Source organism: Penaeus japonicus, unplaced genomic scaffold (assembly GCF_977035675.1).
Source record: "Penaeus japonicus unplaced genomic scaffold, GWHDUDI00000001_assembly GWHDUDI00000011, whole genome shotgun sequence".
NCBI classification, from domain to species: Eukaryota; Metazoa; Arthropoda; class Malacostraca; order Decapoda; family Penaeidae; genus Penaeus; species Penaeus japonicus.
Window position 1 is genome coordinate 18,857,577 of NW_028234413.1, and position 22,500 is coordinate 18,880,076.

The 22,500-nt window shown below is 33.1% G+C and overlaps 2 protein-coding genes across 4 annotated transcripts in view; both read right to left on the minus strand.

Moving 5' to 3' along the window:
- The window catches only part of LOC122247194 (uncharacterized), a 9,997-nt gene extending 5,337 nt beyond the window's left edge, over positions 1 to 4,660 (minus strand). The window contains exon 1 of one of the 2 annotated variants that reach the window (XM_086541683.1): positions 4,504 to 4,660. In XM_086541683.1, the coding sequence (XP_086397809.1) occupies positions 4,504 to 4,537 (34 nt within the window). In that variant the 5' untranslated portion in view covers positions 4,538 to 4,660. Of the gene's footprint in view, positions 1 to 3,745; positions 3,900 to 4,503 lie in introns of those variants that run through there. The other variant, XM_043006225.2, reaches the window with a different exon arrangement.
- Positions 4,661 to 12,008: 7,348 nt separating this feature from the next.
- The window catches only part of lds (transcription termination factor lodestar), a 26,098-nt gene continuing 15,606 nt past the window's right edge, over positions 12,009 to 22,500 (minus strand). For both annotated transcript variants that reach the window (XM_043006235.2, XM_086541681.1), the window contains exons 20-21: positions 22,162 to 22,319; positions 12,009 to 12,447 (exon numbers count right to left, since the gene is read on the minus strand). In XM_043006235.2, coding sequence (XP_042862169.2) covers positions 12,297 to 12,447; positions 22,162 to 22,319 — 309 coding nt within the window. In that variant the 3' untranslated portion in view covers positions 12,009 to 12,296. The remainder of the gene's footprint in view (positions 12,448 to 22,161; positions 22,320 to 22,500) is intronic.

The window sequence follows — 22,500 nt, forward strand, 5'->3', positions numbered from 1 at the left end:
TAACCCATTGACAGCGGATGGCATGATTTGCTGCCAAGGCAGTGTCGGTCATAGATGCAGATGGCATCGTGCCAAACAATGTGAACAAGCCATCCGACTGTATACATATTTAATTAAAATTGCGACCAATTGGTTAAAATGATAAAAATTGTGGTCTTAATTTTTCCTTTAGATATTCAATAACATATGTTATGGATTTTAAAATTACAACAAAATAACCTAATTAAATAATTCACTCACTCACTCACTCACTCACTCACTCACTCACTCACTCTCTCACACTCTCACACTCTCATACTCATACTCATACTCATACTCATACTCATACTCATACTCATACTCATACTCATACTCATACTCATACTCATACTCATACTCATACTCATACTCACACTCACACTCACACTCACACTCACACTCTCACACCCACTCTCTCTCTACGAGCCCGAGACTGCCATAGCCTGAGCAGGGTTTTATTGAGATGTGGGTGAATATCTTTTATGATACAACATCCTGTTGAATACAAATATTTTTCTTGACATTCTGACAAATTCTTTCCTCAAGGAAAATACTTGTCTTGCAAACATAAATGTGTGTCATATTCAACTATGTGAACATGTGACCTCAGGAGAGGACTTGGCATGGCAAGGGAGATAATTTATACTATTATATCACTCTCCTGACATGTTAAAATTTAACTTGCTTGTGATTAATCTGCCATTTGCACTGCTGTATATGTGATTGGAGTGAGGATAACCTATGTTACCTCATTCTTTTGAGATGTATTTAACCATTTGTCTCAATAAACTTGTCACATTCAGTGTCAAAGTTTCACTCTCATTTTCTCACTCACACTCACACTCACACTCACACTCACACTCACACTCACACTCACACACATACACATACACATATTCACACTCACATTCACACACACACACGCGCGCACACACGTGCACACACACTCACACACTCACACACTCACACACTCACTCACACTCACACTCTCACACTCACACTCACACACACACTCTCACACACATTCACACACACATTCACATACACATACACATACACATTCACATACACATTCACATACACATTCACATTCACATTCACATTCACATTCACATTCACATTCACATTCACATTCACATTCACATTCACATTCACATTCACATTCACATACACATACACATACACATACACATACACATACACATACACATTCACATACACATATACATTCACACACACACTCACTTTGTAACCCCAGCGAGAAAAGACATTACTAGTTGTAAACCTGTGAGAAAGACATACTCACACTCACACTCACACTCACACTCACACTCACACTTACACTCACACTTACACTTACACTCACAGTCACAGTCACACTCACAGTCACACTTGCAGTCACACTTGCAGTCACACTTGCACTCACTCACTCACTCACTCACTCACTCACACACACTCACACACACACACACACACACACACACACACACACACACACACACACACACACACACACACACACACACACACACACACACACACACACACACACTCACACACACACACACACTGTATCCCAATGAAAAAAAACATCACCAGTTGTAAGCCAGTGGGAAAGACATTGACGATCTGGTCATGTTCTCTATTGGTGGCCCAATAAATACAATTGCCAAAGTCAAAGGCTGGAGGTCAGAGCTGTGAGCTCTTCTGCTCTGTCTTGGTAAATCCTGTTCTCCCTTTCTGTCTGTGATCCTTGTGATACTGTCCCTCTGTCTACCCTTTCTTATGCTCTTGAGTCACTTTCTCTGCCTAGGCAAACACAGATGGTAAACACAGCTGTAGCCCGGAACCAGGTGTAGTTTAGAAGTGGAAGAGTCTACAGGAGGGCCAGAAGTCTCAGGTCAGCTTGAATATTTGCTTCCAAACATTGCATTAATATAGCAGAGCATAAGTAGTGCCTTAGGTCACAAAATAAGAAATATCAGTGCCTAATACACTCATACTCTCAATCTCACATTTGTTCATGAATGCACTCAATAATTCTCACTCACTCTAATCCTCATCCTTATCAGCATCCACATCCACATCCACATTCACATTTACATCCAAATACATGTCCACATCCACACTCTCATCCTCACCCCTAGTGAGAGTGAGAGTAAGAGAGAGAATGAGAAAAAAAGAGAAAGGAAAAGAGAAAGAGAAAGAAAAATAGTAAGAGAATGGGAAAAAAAAGAAAAAGGAGAAAGGACAAAAAAAGAGAGAGAGAGAAAGAGAGAGAGAGAGAGAGAGAGAGAGAGAGAGAGAGAGAGAGAGAGAGAGAGAGAGAGAGAGAGAGAGAGAGAGAGAGAGAGAGAGAGAGAGAGAGATGGAGATGGAGATGGAGATGGAGATGGAGATGGAGATGGAGATGGAGATGGAGATGGAGATGGAGATGGAGATGGAGATGGAGATGGAGATGGAGATAGAGACAGAGATAGAGACAGAGATAGAGATAGAGACAAAGTGAGATAGAGATTGAGAGTGTTAGAGATTGAGTGATAGAGACTGAGAGAGATAGAGATAAAAAAGAGATAGAGATAAAGAAAGAGACAGAGACAGAGACAGAGACAGAGACAGAGACAGAGAGTGAGAGAGAAAGAGAGAGAGAGAGAGAGAGAGAGAGAGAGAGAGAGAGAGAGAGAGAGAGAGAGAGAGAGAGAGAGAGAGAGAGAGAGAGAGAGAGAGAGAGAGAGAGAGAGAGAACAGACACACACACACACACACACACACACACACACACACACACACACACACACACACACACACACACACACACAACACATACACACACACACACACACACACACACACACACACACACACACACACACACACACACACACACACACACACACACACACACACACACACACACACACACACACACACACACACACACGCACACACACCTCTCCTCAAGCATACATACCCTTCTAATTATTATTCATTTACTTTTCTCTCTCTCTCTCTCTCTCTCTCTCTCTCTCTCTCTCTCTCTCTCTCTCTCTCTCTCTCTCTCTCTCTCACAACTATTTATATTCACTTGAAAGTATAATAAACTGTTTTTAAAAAGGGATTATCCATATGTAAAGACAGGCAGAAAGAAAAAGAAAATAATGTCAAGTAATTAATTTGACATGATGCTCTCATTCTAATTTAACAGAAGTGTTAGTGCTTTTATGGGATATCAATTGAGTATATAATAGATCTTTATTGTCTTTAACTGATCATTATGCATATCAACTCTTGAGATAATCATAAAACCACTTAATATCTTCACTACCAAATCATTAATACAAGAATTCACAATCTTTCATATCATAATACTCGTGACGTATTCATTTTAACTTTAAATATACAAAAAGGTTATATAATACATCGCAGTTATCCTCCAGGAGAAAAAAAACAAGGCTGATACCGCGCCGAGTTCAAGACGAAAATTATATGGTTGGAAAGAAGAAAAAAACCTCCGGTCATCCATTGAAGGTCGAGATTTATGCACTAGGGTAACATCCATTAATATTCACGTTGCAAATTGCTTTTCGTTGATATGTATGCTTCCCGTGTCACAGAGAATTCATATCTGATAATAATGAGGAAGTTATCAGAGAAAAACAAGCAAAAAAAAAGTAGTTTCGAGATGCTTATTTCAACTAAGTTGGATTTCTCACGTATTAAAACTCACCTCTAGTAAACGAACTCAATAGTCGCCACATCATAATATTTTCTTCATATCTTCATGACTGTTAGTCTTATCACAACCTCGAAATTATATCAAAAATAAAAAAAAGTAAGGCGCTTCAACTCTTTCCACTTCACTCTCCTGTGTTTTTGTTGTGACTGATCTTACTCGTGTAGTAAGTTAGCGGACAGCTAGATCCGCTAAACCGCTAACGGGCATGATGGACCTTTGCACTTACTTTTTGAATTTGTGGAAGTCTAATTGACACAGATAACTAATGATCACGAGTCTTGGCATCATAATTTGGCGAATCCATATACTCATATAATGTTCTAATTGCAGGAATGTTTAGTGACTCAAAGTAGCATAAATCTATCACCTGGCCTATTTCTGCAAGGAAGACCTTGCTCGAAGGTTAAAAAGGTGAATTGTCTGAACACAAAACAAATGCCTAAAACATCTCTATGGAAGCCACATATACTCATCCATAGTAACAAGTACATAAACAAGTCCTTCCTCTACGCACCATAGTTTTTTGTGATAATGCAAAATAGTTTTCAATACTTAAATTCTCAGACAAACTGACAACAGAATCTTGCCAATAACTCCATGTACAAGCTATGGACATGCATTTTCAAGTTGGCTATTTTAGAGAGAGCCATAGTCTAGCGAAGATGAAAAAAAAACAAAAAAAAAAAAAAAAAGGTAGTTTCGAGATGCTTATTTCAACTAAGTTGGATTTCTCACATATTAAAACTCACCTCTAGTAAACGAACTCAATAGTCGCCACATCATAATATTTTCTTCATATCTTCATGACTGTCAGTCTTATCACAACCTCGAAATTATATCAAAAATAAAAAAAAGTAAGGCGCTCCAACTCTTTCCACTTCACTCTCCTGTGTTTTTGTTGTGACTGATCTTACTCGTGTAGTAAGTTAGCGGACAGCTAGATCCGCTAAACCGCTAACGGGCATGATGGACCTTTGCACTTACTTTTTGAATTTGTGGAAGTCTAATTGACACAGATAACTAATGATCGCGAGTCTTGGCATCATAATTTGGCGAATCCATATACTCATATAATGTTCTAATTGCAGGAGTGTTTAGTGACTCAAAGTAGCATAAATCTAGCAGCTGGCCTATTTCTGCAAGAAAGACCTTGCTCGAAGGTTAAAAAGGTGAATTGTCTGAACACAAAACAAATGCCTAAAACATCTCTATGGAAGCCACATATACTCATCCATAGTAACAAGTACATAAACAAGTCCTTCCTCTACGCACCATAGTTTTTTTGTGATAATGCAAAATAGTTTTCAATACTTAAATTCTCAGACAAACTGACAACAGAATCTTGCCGATAACTCCATGTACAAGCTATGGACATGCATTTTCAAGTTGGCTATTTTAGAGAGAGCCATAGTCTAGCGAAGATGAAAAACCCGCAACAAGAAAAAAAAAGTAGTTTTTCGAGATGCATATTTCAAAAACCCTAAGTTGGATTTCTCACTTATTAAAAACTCCCTCTAGTAAACGAACTTCAATAGTCGCCACATCCAGATAAATATTTTCTTCATATCTTCATGACTGTTATCTCTATCACATGAATGTACCTTCAGAATATTATATTCAAAAATAATAAAAAAAGATAAGGCGCTTCAACTCTTTCCACTTTCACATCTCCTGTGTTTTTGTTTGTGACTTGGATCTTACACACTCGTGTAGTAAGTTCTTCGGACAGCCTAGATCCGCTAAAACCGCTAACTGTCCATGAATGGAGACCTTTGGCACTTACTTATGTTTGAATTTGTGGAAGTCTAATTGACACAGATAACTAATGATCACGAGTCTTGGCAATCATAATTTGGTGCGTATATCCATGACACTCATATAATGGTTCCTAAATTGCAGGAATGTTTAGTGGACTCAAATAGGCATAAATCTAATCACTGGCCTAATTTCTGCAAGAAAGACCTTGCTCGAAGGTTTAAAAAGGTGAATTGTCTGAACTACAAAACAAATGCCTAAAACATCTCTGATGGAATGCCACATAAACATCATCCATAGTAACAAGTACAAAATTACATAAACAAGTCCTTCCTCTACGCACCATAGTTTTTTTGTGATAATGCAAAATAGTTTTCAATACTTAAATTCTCAGACAAACTGACAACAGAATCTTGCCGATAACTCCATGTACAAGCTATGGACATGCATTTTCAAGTTGGCTATTTTAGAGAGAGCCATAGTCTAGCGAAGATGAAAAAAAAACTCTTGAATGAATTCCAAGAAAGTCAGTTGGCAGAGTGCCAAAGACAAGCAGTTTATGGGGATTAGCAGCGCTGTGGGTATTGCGACATACTATGCGCGTGTACACTGTACAGTACCCTTCACTCCAGTAATTGCTTTTACTAATAGACAGAAAGAGGACGAAGGGAAAGAGAGAAAGTGAAACTGACAGGCAAAGGGAAACAGAGAGACATAGAGAGACATTGTGACATGAGCACGCACCTTGATACACACATTGAACAGAGATAGATGAAGATAGAGGGAGAGAGAAGGCTGTGAGACATTCAGATAGACAGTAGGCAGACATAGACAGATGGATTTACTGAAACTGATATATTTATATATTATAATATATATAGATATTATTTATATATTATATAATATATAAATTTATAATATTAATATAAAGCATATATATAATATATATAGGATATATATATTCTTTCGTTTGAAGATATTAGATATATATATATATATAATATAATGCATAAATATATATATTATATATATATATGCATTATATATATATATATTAGTATTATATATATATATGCATATATATATGAAGCATATATATATAGTATATATATATATACTATAAGCATATATTATATATGCATATATATATATATATATATATAACAACCTTATAAAAATATATGCATATATATATGCATTTTTATTTTATATAATTATATATTTTGAATATTATATATATATACACACTATATACATTGATAAACTATATTATAATATAAATATATATCATATATATATATATATATATTAAATATATATATATATATATATGTGTGTGGGTGTGTGTATGTATGTATGAATGTACACACCACACCACACATATATAATATATATATTAAATAATGTGTGGTGTTTGTGTATGTAGTAAAGAATTTACACACACACACACAATTAAAAAATAGCAACACATAAATATATGTATGGTAAAAAATATAAATATATATATAGGTATTGAAAATATATATATATTAAAATATATTAATATAAGAGAGAGAGATGTATAAATAGAGAGCGATAGAGAGAGAGAAGATAGAAAAGATAGGAGAGAGCGAAGAGGAGAGAGTGAGAGATGAGAAGAAGAGGAGAGAGAGAGGAAGAGGAGAAGAAGAGGCGAGAGATAGGAGAGAGAGAGTAGATAGAGAGAGACAAAATAGGAGCAAGTGTAGTGTTTGAGTGTGAGAGAGGCATGTGCTTGGTGTGGTAAGTGTGTGTGTGTGCGTGCGCGCGCGTGCGTGTGTGTGCGCGTGCGTGTGTGTGCGCGTGTGTGTGCCAGAGAGAGAGAGAGAATGTTTGTGTAAATGTGTGAATGTGTGTGTGTGCCAGAGAGAGAGAGAGTGAGTGAATGTATATGTAAATGTGTGAATGTGAATGTGTGTGTGTGTGTGTGTGTGTCTGTGTGTTTGCGTCTCTGTGTGCCAGAGAGAGAGAGGAAGGAGAAGGAGAAAGAATTCTCACTTCGTGCACGAGATGAAAATGACGAGCAAAAAACATTAGCCTGGACTCTGTGATCTCCAAGTCCCAGACCTTCCAGTGAAAATAAACCCGTTTCACAGTTCTTCGCAAAACGTCCCCGCAACTCATTTTCATTAAATTCACTTGCTCTTTCACGTTTTCCAAAATCTCTGTTTACGTGAAAGTACATTATATTAGCGATATCTTAATTAATACTTACACTACTCCTCAATTTATTCTTGCACAGATACAGGTGTTAATAAAGGCAGCTTAAGACAGTGTCATGATGACTCTTCATTTTCACATGTGCAACATCATGGCATGGCTACTAAGGAAAACGTAGTTAAACAATAAGAAATATGGTTAAAAAATGAAACAAAATTTGCAATGAATTATGGTGATTATCAGAGGTCATACTGCTATCGCTACTACTATTACTACTACTGCTACCATCAATATTACCACTAATTCGATAACTATTAACTGATACTTTTCTAAATTATAAACATAGTAATATTGATAACATTATATTTCATTATTACCGTAAGAATGAGAATTATGTGATTTGCAGGAAGAATGGTTTAATGGTGATTGTGATGTTTATAGTTATATCATAAGGATTGTAGTAACAATGATAATTATGATAATTATAATGGTGATGAAACAATAACAATAATGATATCGATGAAGTTAATGATAGTAATAATATTGAATGACGTCTTGGCCCTACCAGTTTTGCCTGTTACGTAACTATCTCTCCTTTCGTTCCAGCATAGTTAAAAGAAATACAAATAGAGAAAAGGAGGCGTGGGAAGTTCACGAAAAAATATCTAAAAGTCTGATGTTAGAGTTGAAATTAGATGAATTTGTAAAGCATGATATGATGCATGATGTTTCTTAAGAAATGGAAATACAGTTTCGAATTGAGAGAAAAGGAGCGAAAGAGAGTTTAGGCGAGAGAGAGAGAGGGAGAGAAAAAAAGCCCCCGCTAGAATGAGGAGAGAAAAAGATCCCTCTGCTAAGGTGAGGAGAGAAAGAGAGACCCCTGCTAGTATGGGGAGAAATATAGAGAGAGAGGGATGGAGAGAAAGAGAGAGACCCTGCTAGGATGAGGAGAAAAAAGAGTACTCTGTTAGTATGAGGAAAAAGAGAGAGAGGGGGATTGAGAGAAAGAGAGAGCACCTTCTGCGACGAAGAGAAAGAGAGAGGAGAAAAAGACAGAGAGAGCACCTGTAAGAATAATGAGCACGGTCATGCAAAATCAAGACATGCAAACCATAGCCCGAAGCGAGCACCCCAACCCAGAGACGTCATTCACTGGATCACGACATCTCTTCGCAACGTTGTGACGCAGTGGCTCCTGGAGGACAATCCTTCCTAGTTTCCCTTCCATGGCATCCCCCACTTTAATATTTTCCTTAATGTTTGTTGCCTTTCGTTATGGGAGATTAGCAAAGATTACATGCGAAAGATATGAAAGTATGCATGCAAAGTGAGAACCGTCATCTATGGAGGCGATATATTTTTAATAAAAGAGAAGTTCTATTCGAATTACATTACTAACAGATTTTTTTTTTTTTTGTACTTTTTTATTAATATTTCAAGAGTTCATGGAGATAACTCAAAGGGAATTTGGCCATGGGTACTATTTAACCATTCAATCGCATGGGTTTCACTGGGAGCAAACTACTCAAAATTTGTGGCATGGCGCCACTATGTACAATGGGGGTCGGAGAGACTATTACTCAATCTGACATGAAAAGACGAAGGAAGAAACGCCACGAACATTTGGCACATAGAGAAGGCAATGATAGAATAATTGTACAAATCATCTGTTGTGTGGACGAAAAGTATTTGCCAAACAATGTCAGAGGGTACTACTAATATATATATATATATATATATATATATATATATATATATATATATATATATATATATATATATACACACACATATACACACACACACACACACACACACACACACACACACACACCACATATATATATATATATATAAATTATATATTATATATATATATATATATATATATAATATATATGTGTGTGTGTGTGTGTGTGTGTGTGTGTGTGTGTGTGTGTGTATATAATATAATATATATAGATATATATAAAATAAGTATATATATATATATAATATATATATAAATGTAAATGTAAATGTAAATGTAAATGTATATGTATATGTATATGTATATCTATGCATATGCATGTATATATATAAATAAAAAAAAAATATATATATATATATATGTATATATATGTATATATGCATATATAATATTTAGAATGATTTTATTCACTAGTACAATGAGGTAGATTTAATAAAAACGAAAATAAAATCTATACAAACAGAATGACATTTATCGTATCCTTGTCAAGTATCGCTTACTCGATTGGCTTCCCTGAAACGTAAAAAAAAATGTTTTCCAGTCAAGACATCCAGCATCTCAGCCAGATACACCTGCTCTTCCATAAATAGGGGCTCACCGTCATTGTGCCCAAGGTTATGCAATACAGCCTTATGTCTTGTGGCGTTTAGGGCATTATCTCTTGTAGCGTGTGTTATAAACGATAAGAAACAACGGTTGTTCTCCCATGAGACCGAATTACGGATATAGCAAGAGTAAGAGAGAGAGAGAGAGAGAGAGAGAGAGAGAGAGAGAGAGAGAGAGAGAGAGAGAGAGAGAGAGAGAGGTGGTGAGTGAGAGAGCAGATGAGAGAGGAGAAAGAGAAAGAGGAAAGAGAGGAGGAAGAAGGGGGAAGAGATAAAGAGAGAGGAGCGAGATGGAGAGAAAGAGAGAGAAGAAAGAGAGAGAGAGAGAGAGAGAGAGAGAGAGAGAGAGAGAGAGAGAGAGAGAGAGAGAGAGAGAGAGAGAGAGAGAGAGAGAGAGAGAGAGAGAGAGAGAGAAATGAACATAGTCCATTGCGACAAATGTAGAAAAATGTATGAGGAAGAAAATGGTACTTGATGTGTAACACGAAGCACCCCCTACAGCGCCGAATACCGTATTCTTTACAGCCAGTGTCATGAACCCCATTGCGGTGAAACAGGACGTGGCTAGAGCAACAGGATCGGTAAAACAAAACCGAACTGACTTCCGTCACAGCAGGACGTACAACACCAAGAGGTGCACGTAGGCGAGGCCGGATTGGAAGTGTGTGAAGGTAATCCTTGAAGGATCACATAAACCGAGAAGAAAAATATGGAACTGCGACGAAGCAGAACGCATCGGACAGGTTCAAATCATCCAAGGTCGCGGCAACATCGCCTTTGCGGGTAACAAGTCACGGGTCAAACACACTGAGTGAATCTTCAGCACCTGTCCGATACATTTATATTTTATTTTGTATTTTCACAAAACAATCTGATTAAGATATATTTAAAAAAAGCGTCAAATACATATATTGTGCTGTAAAGTAATTCGGCTTCGTTTATACCGTCTTCTACACAAGTACGAGTGCGAGTGCGAGTACGAGTACAGTGAGAATTAATAATTTACTCCAGTTAAGGTGGATTTGCGAAGCAGATGCTTCGCCGGGCTTATGTGCACTAAGCTCGCCTGTGTCAGTCTATGCTGACTCGTGAGAGAATGTGCCAACGCGTGTTGACACGATCCGAGCTTGGTACCTACCCACCGTGCTGACCAGGTATGGCGATGACCGCCAGGCGACAGTGGAAACTCACGGGCCTGGTCGGGGATCGATCTGCCGACCTCGGGGACGTGAGGCCGGCACGCTATCCATTGCGCTATCCTAGCGGCTGGATTATTCCAGTTACTTATGTAAAAATAATACTAACATTTGCTTTTCTATGGGATTACAATTGTTAGCAAGGCATCCAAATAGTTTTCTGAACAGGGGGATTAGAAAGATGAAACAGTAGATGACATGCACATCGCTTCATTCTTTTAACATACAGGAATAATTCAAACTGTGGTACAAAATTTCCTGCATCTCATGAGTAGAAGAAAAACAAAACCTATTTGTATACTTGTATCCACAATCCCCAATTTTCCCATTTTCTTCCTTTGGGCATAGTTCCTTTAATATTTTTTTTGATCCCCTGTTCTGGCCAAGGCAGATGGAAGATTGTAATTATTTGTACTTTCCGACATCATTCTTAATGTCTTAGGATTCATGACAGGTGGTAATATTCACTTGACATCTGGCAAGCTCTCTCTACTTGTTATATCTTGAAAATCACCTTGTATCAAAAATCTTTGTTTAATGATAATGGCCATAAACATCAATATCTGACAGAAAGATTTTTATAATCAACCTAAATCTTTTAGTTTTGATATAAGAGACTAACACATTTTGAATGCAGATCAGTACTTAAATTAGAGAGATTAAAGACATTGGCAAAACAGAACTCTCTTTAATAAATTTGTTATTTGTATCTAACAATGTATTCAGGAAATATAAATGTTGCTGATGTAAAATGTTAAAAAAACATCTAGTTTGGTATTCATACTTATTCTTTTTAATGTTCATATAAGATCAGAATGGAATATAAAATTACAGAGAAACCTGCTCTTAAAAATGGACTAAAACAATTTCACTGGTTTAGTATCAGCACTAATATTTTTCATATTTTCTATACACATCTACTTTATTTCCACAATATATATACAGCAAGAAGAATATAATCACAAACATTCATTATTCCAAATTAAAATAACTAACATGCAAATCCAAACATTTTATTTCAAAGTAAAATTATTCATTCTTTAAATAAAAATTCACATTCAAAGTACATTGAAAATTGACTTCATATCCTCAAGTGTTAACTTATTGCTAGTAGTTCGCTTAGAACCAGACAGCACATCTTCTGCTAGTTGTAATTTCTTCTGCTGGAGCTGCAAAATCCGCTCCTCCACAGTGTTCTGCACAACAAACCTGGAAGACAAGATACAGACTACTTACAACACTGATAATTACTCAGATCATTGAAGATTACTTAAATAACTGATTATTAATAAAGTATGGAACATTTGTTGTACTGGGTACCAGCACAAATGGGACACTTATTCAATAAGATTGATGAAAAAAAAAAATAATAAATAAAAGAGAGAGAGAGAGAGAGAGAGAGTATTTGAGAGAGGCTGATAGTATTAGAGTAGAGATATATTATCGATATAGAGTGCTATTAGAGATAGTATATATTTGATTGGGAGGTTAGCTAGAGAGAGAGAGAGAGAGCAATACGAGGATAAATAAGAGGCACCAGAGCAGAGAGAGAAATCTAGCGCGGAGAGAGAGAGGCGAGAGAGAGAGAGAGAGAGAAGAGAGAGGAGGAGAGAGACGAAAGAGAGAGAGAGAGAGAGAAGCGAGAGATGAAAGAAGGAGAGAGAGGAGAGAGAGAGATGAAAGAGAGAGAGAAAGAAGAGAGAGGAAAGAGAGGAGAGAGATGGAGAGAGAAAGAGAGAGATGAGGATGTGTGACGAGAGGAGAGAAGAGACGATGAGAGAGAGAGGGGGAGAGGGGAGGGAGAGAGGGAGAGGGGGGGAGAGAAAAGAAAGAGAGAGAGAAAGAGAGAGAGAGAGAGAAGAGAGAGGAAGAAGGTTAGGAGAGAGAAAGAGGAGAGAGAGAGAGAGATGTTGAGAGGTTTCTGCTATTCCTTACCTATGTATGTAACTTCTCATTTGTCTGACCCACGCCGGTAAACTGCGGTTCACAAGGGCTTGGGCTCTCAGTGCTGTGGATTTCCAGTGATGTCCAGCCAAGGAACAAATGATTGGCTCCAACCAAGTTAAGACACAACTCGCTCCAGCCGCACAGGAGAGCAACATCACCTGGAAATAAGAAATGAAGAAATAAGCACATGTCTCTGGTCCTCTCTCTCCTCCCCCATTCAAATCAGATATCAAAAACATTATAACAATTGCTACGTGATGGATTAGGTATACTTGTGATTAAAAGTGATGGTAGTATCAAATTTGGTTGTCTGTTACTCCCACACAGGGGCCTTTACTATGTAATAAATTATATAAAATAAAGCTGATTACTTAGGGCATAATGGTTTTGAATCATTTTGATACAAGTAGTCCCCAAACAAAAGCTAAACCCAAAGAATCAAATATGAATAAGTACTTACTGGTGGCAACCTCTGGGATTATTGTTTAAAATCATACAACAACTAGCTGGTCTTTTCCTTAACCAGAACTTGACCGATATTGTGAGGCACCGAATTCCAACGCTGTCTAAATGTTTTTCATACCACTTCATAACATGGATGTCCACTGTGGGAGGACCAATGACGGACCCCCCTTTTCTCTTGTTCCTTTGTCACGGCAATCTGCATTAGCTCCTCAACAATTTTCACAATCTGTTGATGAATTATAAATATGTCAAAACACCTATAATAGACGGATGTTATGTGAATCAAATCCATGAGAAATTTTCAGATAAAAATACTAGTTGGAGTATTGTTAATGCTAATATCAAAATATTATATCTAAAACTAATACCAAATACTGTGGACAGCAAAAGTTTAGAGAGAGAAACATCAACCACTATTACTTTTGAGCTAGTAGTTTTCTCCCTGGAAAGAGACCCCCGATTCCCTTGAGGTTTCAATACATCTTTTCTTACTTCTCACCTTTCCTCTTCACTTTATTATATCAGCCTCCCTCACCACTACTCCTTTGGCATCATAAGACTCCATCCTCTGGTATTCCATCTGTGAAAGCTAAAGTCTAGGTCCATGCTATCCTTTGAGTTGGCTGTCCATATACCATCTGCGTCATTACTTTTCCCGTTTTCCACCATCCTGAAAAACATATATGTTTAATTGTAGTAACACATTTTTGCATTTAAAAACTACACACACACACAAATAAAGAACTATATCCAACTGTAATGCAATCCTACTGAGGTGTGAGAACCAAAGCTATCCTTTTTTTAAATTACCTCCTTAAATGGTACAAAGATTTATTCTCTTAAAAAACATAACCATTTTATAAAACAAAAAAAAAAACAAAAACAAAAAAAACAAAAAAAAAAAAAAACCCTTTGTATATAATTTACTTTCAAGAGGAATGATAAGCAGTGACTAACAAACTTTGCCAAAACCAAGCTTTGTAAATACTTGCTTAGACCCTTCTGGGATATGTTAAACCAGGGCTGGACATCTTAAGAGGTCTGATATATTTAGTACGATTCCCTAGGTTAGTTCCAAACAACTGAAGGAAAACAAATTGCTTGGAATTATTCAGCAAAAGTTACTCCAAAACCTGTTTTAAGAAGGTAAATGAAATTTCCATTTTATTTTTACCTGGATCAAAGTCATCTACATATCATCCAAGCCATTGCATGTAGTAACTCTTCAAAAAGACTACAATTTATGTAAAGAAAACCAAAAGTATGAAAATGTAACATCTTACAATCAACAAGAAAAGTTGTGAAAAGGGTAATATGGTTGGAAGTGGTGAAAAGGAATAGCAGTAATAGTAGCAGAAAATAAACATGATGGTGTTCATAAAGTATAAAACCAAAGTATGAATCATTCCCACAAGTTACATGCACCTGAGATCCACCTTGTATCATGTACAGAGACGCACATACACTCATACACAAATGCATCCAAATACCCACCCACATATACTTACCCCTTTAATGAGAGTGGGATGGCAGCATATTTGACGCAAACGAAGAAGCAAGACCAGTAGATGATGAGCTTTTACATTTTCAATGGCAGAGTCAGCAGTGAGTGTTGGTGTGTATCTGTTGTCTATTAAGGGATATAAAAAAATATATATATAAATACAATAACATACAAACAAAAGTGTCAAAAAATCATTTAGAAAAAAGCACCTTATGAATTTACCAATGCCCTGTAATACACCCTACATGCAGCAGTGTAAATACAGAATATTATTTACTTGGTGAATTTCTGATTATTTTTGTTAAATAAATAAAACAGATACTAAATAAAAGTGGATAAGATTATTAGGTTAATAAATATCAAGCACACTGATTGAGGGAAATCTGATATCCTACATTCTATAAAGAGCTCTTATTCAGATTCAAGAAGTTGCGAATTGCAGTTATGAACTGCATAGCTAATATCATTGCATTTTTGAATTTTGATTACCTTACATAACCAAAATCTAAAGTACCTGCATTGAAAATGCAGAAGTCAAAGTTTACAAAACTTAATAAAACCTTTATAAATTACATATGCAAATACATATCTTTATTCCATTAACAAAAAATATATATACAAAAACTTTATGTATTTTTTTCACACCAAATAAATGGATCTTACCATCTTTCTTAGTTGTGGCAACTACCGGTCACTGGTTACCCAACCCCCAAACCCTAATACCCACCCCCCACCATCCATATTATATATTATTTATCATTCATTTTCTCTTGCTCCCTTTCTTCATTACTCTTCATGTACTGGACCAGTGCAGATCTAAAGATGAGAACAGTCAAAATCATATCAACATTGTCTAAATAAACACACATCAAATCAATTCACATGCAACTTAAGACCTCCTTTGCACAGGAAAATCAATCTATATGCATACACATCCAGAACTTCTGACCTGGTGAATTCCACATGAATTCCACATGATTCACCAATGTGCGAGAAGAATGCAAATGTATCTAAAAAAATATTGATAAGCATCCTTGTCATTTTGCTTTTCCTTGTTGATATAGACAACAAAAACTTTGTTTAGAAATAAAAATATTCTTTATACTTACATTAAGTCGTATAAAGTATATATATGTATATTACATATATACATATATATATATATATATATATATATATATAAGTATATCATATATCACTATCTAATATGTATGTTGAATGTCTTTATATATTTGGTTGGGGAAATATTTTTTTATTAATAATATGGGGGGGGGGGTTTTTTTTTTTTTGATATATATCTAATATTAGTATAAATATATATCTAAATATATATATGTGTATAAATATATATAATAATACATACTGAATATTACATATATACATATATATATATATATATATATATATATATATATATATATAATATAATATTATGTATATATCAATATATGTATGTTATTATATGAATATGTATATGTTATATGTATATGTATATATAATATTCTTATATATATATATATATATATATATATATATATATATATATATACTGTTATATAAATATCTAATGTATCTCTATATATATATATAAAATATATATATCTATAACTATATATATCTATCTATTATATATATAATGTTATTTATATATATATATTATCTATAATAACTATATATATATATTTAACTATACACTGTTATATATATCAACCATACATATATATAATATAAATATATACATTTTATATATAATATATTATAATATATCTTATATATTATATATATATTATCTATATATATATATACACACATACATATATTATATATAAATTAAATATATATAAATATCTACTTATATTATATATTATATCTATATATATTATATATATATATACATATATAATTATACATCTACATATAAATATATCTACATATACATATACATATATCTACATTATATATATAAATCATATCTATATATATAATATATATATATATCTATATATTATATATAAATCTATATATATATATAAATATTAAAATATACTGCAATACTAGTAGACTTCATTCCACCTACGCACTGTTTCTCGAGTAACCTACATATAATAAAGTATATATATACGCATATACATATATCCTTAAGGTATACGTCGCATAAATATATATATAATATGTATATATATATACTATACTTCTATCACATAGTATTTACATGACATATATCTAGACACACACTCACACACACACATATATATAATATATTTATATAATAGTATAGTCTATATTATATATATTATCTTATATATATATTGTATATATATATATATATGAATACATACATACGTCACACCACTAGACACACACATATATCTATATATAAATAAATATATTATATATATCTATATTATATATATATATATATAGTATAGGTAATATATATACTATATTGTTATGGGTATATAGGTATGTATAAGTATACTGTATATAGCGTTGGTTATACGCATTTGTTTATGAATATATATATATGTAGAATTATATGTACTATAACTAAACTATGTATGAGACTATATGTATATAAATTGACTATAGTTATTCGACATGAGTATAGTATGCTAATCTATGTATATATAGTATATATAGATAATATGATACTGTATACTGATCTATATATATACTGATACTATATTCTATAAGAATACTCATTGAAGATATATCTATACATTATACAAATACTGAATATACACGACTATTACTATATACATCTTCATTTATACTCTATGTATATGATAGATAGTAAATATAACATTATACTTATACATATTTCCACTCTACATGCTCCATACTACATACAACATATGTATATATATATCTCTATATATATATGTACACAGTCTATATATACATTATATACACTAATACATATATACATATATATACATTTCTTATGTATATATTATACATATTTATATATATTTATCTCTATATGCATATGCTATATATTATTCTATATATACATATTATACACACGTTTATACTGTTATTCATTACACGTATAAATATAAATACAGGTATATATATACTCAAAGTATATTATATATATATATATATATATATATTATATATATATATATATATATAATACATAAAATATATAATATAATATATATATATATATATATATAATATATATATATATATATATTTATATATATAAGTATAGTATATATATATATAAATATATATATAATATATATATATATACATACATATATTATAATATATAATTATATAATATATATATAATAATATATATATATATATATAATATATATATATATATATATATATATATTATAACACTATATATAATATTATATAAATATACTATATATAAATATATATATATTATACATATATATAATATATAAATATTATATTAATATATATATATACATATACATATATCATATATATTATATATATAATAATAATATATAAATATATATATATAAATATATATTATATATATATATACAAAACACTACATAAATACACATACATATACACATATATAAATATATATATATATATATATAATATATTATATACATATATATATATATATATATATATATACATATACATTATATATATATATATATCACATAACATATATATTATACATATACTATATATTATACATATATATATATATATATATATATATATATATATAAATATTATATATATATATATATATATTAATATTATATATATATATATCATATAAATTAATATACATATACATATTATAATATAATTATATAATATATATATATAGAATATATATAATATATATATATATATATATATAATATAAAAAATTATATATAACATATATATATACATTATATATATATATATATATAAAATATATATACATATAATATATATATAAAATATTTACATATATATATAAATATAATATATATAATATAAATATAATATATATACTTTATATTTTATATAATATATATAAATATATATATATATATATACATTTTATATATACAACATTATATAATAATATTAATATATAAATATAATATATTATATATATATATATATTATATATATTTTACATATATATAAATAATATATATAAAAATAATTATACATATAATATACATATACATATATTAATATATATAATATATATATATATAACACATATATATATATATATATATATATATAAACATATATATATATACATTATAATATAAAATGTTTTTTAAAAAAACGAAAATAAAATCATACAAACAGAATACTTTTTCGTATCCCTTTAAAGAAAATCGCTTACTCATTGGGCTTCCCTAAAACGTAAAAAAAAAATTTTTTCCATAAAGACATCCAGCATCTCACCAAACACCCCCTTTTCCATAAATAGGGGCTCACCGTCATTGTGCCCAAGGTATGCAATACAGCCTAGTCTTGGGGCTTTTGGGGCTTATCCTTGAGCGGTGTTATAAACGATAAAAACAAGGGTTGTTCTCCCAAAACCCAATTAGGATATAGCAAGAGTAAGAGAGAGAAGAGGAGAGAGAGAGAGAGAAGAGAGAGAGAGAAGAAAGAGAGAAGAGGAAGAGAGAGAAGAGAGAGAAAAAAAAGAGGAGAGAGAGAGAGAGAGAGAAGAAGGAGAGGAGAGAGAGAAAAAGAGAAAAGAGAGAGAAAGAACAAAAAGGTCCTTTGCGACAAATTTAAAAAATGTATGGGAAGAAAATTACTTGATGTGAAAACACGAAGCCCCCCACACCCGAATACCGTATTTTTGCAGCCAGTGTCATAAACCCCCCATTGCGGTAAACAGACGGGCAAGAAAACAGGATCGTAAAACAAAACCGAACTGACTTCCGTCACCAGGACAACAACACCAAAGGTGCACGTAGGCGAGGCCGGTTTTGGAAGTGTTGAAGGTAACCCCTGAAGGACCCACAAAACCGAGAAGAAAAATATGGACTGCCGAAGCAAACCAAAAAGGGCAGGTTTAAATTCATCCAAGTCGCGGGAAAATCGCCTTTTTCGGTAACAAGTCACGGGTCAAACACACGATGGGAAACTTCAGCACCTTCCGATACAAATTTATATTTTTTTTTTTTTTTTTTCACAAAACAATCTGATAAGATATATTTTAAAAAAAAAAAAAACGTCAAAAAATTTTGTGTGTAAATAATTCGGCTTCGTTTATACCGTCTTCTAAACAAGTACGAGTGCGAGTGCGAGTACGTTTACATTGAAATTAATAATTTACTCCTTTAAAGGGTGGTTTTGCGAACAGATCTTCCCGGGGCTTATGTGCACTAACTCGCCTGTGTCAGTCTATGCTGACTCTGAAAAGAAAGTGCCAACGCGTGTTGACACATCCGAGCTTGTACCTACCCACCTTCTGACCGGGAAAGGCGATGACGCCAGGCGACAGTGAAACTCAGGGGGCCTGGTCGGGACGTTTCGCCGACCTCGGGACGTGAGGCCGCACGCTATCCATTCGCTATCCTAGCGCGGATATTCCGTTATTTATGAAAAAATAATACTAACATTTGCTTTTCTAGGGGATTACATGTTAGCAAGGCATCCAAAAGTTTCTAAAAAGGGGATTAGAAAGTTTAAACAGTAGATGACATCACTTTCGCTTCATTCTTTTAACATACAGGAATAATTAAAAAAACTGTGTACAAAATTTCCTGCATCTCATGAGTAGAAGAAAAACAAACCAATTTGTATACTTGTATCCCCCACCCCCCCCAATTTTCCCCCCATTTTTCTCCTTTTGGGGGCAATTTTCCTTTTTATTTTTTTTGATCCCCGTCTGGCCAAAGGCAGATGGAAGTTTGAATTATTTTTTACTTCCCGACATCTTTCCCTTAATGTTTTAAAGGATTCATGACAGTTGTAATATCCTTTGACATCGGGCAAGCTCTCTCTACGGGGTTATATCTGAAATCCCCTTTTGTACCCAAAAATCTTTGTTAATATAATGGCCATAAACAGTATCTGACAGAAAATTTTTATAATCAACCAAAATTTTTTATTTTTGATATAAAGCTAACACATTTTGAGCAGATCAGTACTTAAATTAAAAGAGTATTAAGACATTGGAAAAACAGAACTCTTTTTTTAAAATAAATTTGTTATTTGTACCCTAACATGTTTTCAGGAATATAAATTTGCTGTTTAAAAATATTAAAAAAACCTAGTTTGTATTCATATTTAAATTTTTTTAAATGTTCATATAAGTCAAATGGAATATAAAATTACAAAGAAACCTGCTTTTAAAAAAAGGGTAAAACAATTTTCCCCGGGTTTTTATATCGCACAAATTTTTCTTTTTCTATCCACTACTTATTTCCACATTATATCAGCAAAAGAAAATTAATCACAAACTTCATTTTCCAAATTAAAATAACTACATGCAAATCCAAACATTTTTTTTTTAAAGAAAATTATTCTTCTTTAAAAAAAATTTCACATTAAAAGACATTGAAATGACTCAACCTAAAGGTTAACTTTTCTAGTAGTTCGCTTAAACCGAACAGCCCATCTTCTGCCAGTTTAATTTCTTCTCTGAGCTGCAAAATCCCTCCCACATTTTCTCACAACAAACCTGGAAGACAAGAACAGACTCTTACAACACTGATAATTACTCAGATCTTGAAGTTTTCTTAAAAAAACTGTTATTAAAAAGTATAACATTTGTTGTAGGGGTCCCACCCAAGGGGACACTTACAATAAATTGAGAAAAAAAAAAATAAATAAAAGAAAAAGAGAGAAGAGAGAGGAGGGAGAGAGAGAGAGGAGAGAGAGAGGAGAGAAAAGAGAGGGAGGAGAGAGAGAGAAGGGAAGAGGAAGAGAGAGAGAAAGAGAGAGAGAAAGAGAGAGAGAAAGAGAGAGAGAAAGAGAGAGAGAAAGAGAGAGAGAGAGAGAGAGAGAGAGTTTCTGCTATTCCTTACCTATGTATAGTAACTTCTCTTGTCTGACCCACGCGGTAAATGCGGTCACAGGCTTGGGCCTCCAGCTGTGGATTCCAGTGCATGTCCAGCAAGAACAAATGATTGGCTCCAACCAAGTTAAGACCAACACCTCCAGCAGCAAGGGAGAGCAACATCACCTGGAAATAAGAAATGAAGAATAAGCACCTGTCTCTGTCTCTCTCTCCTCCCCCTTCAAATCAGATATCAAACATTATAAAATCTACGTGATGGATTAGTAAACTTGTGATAAAAGTGTTGTAGTATCAAATTGGTTGTCTGTTACTCCACACAGGGGCCTTACTATGTAATAAATTATAT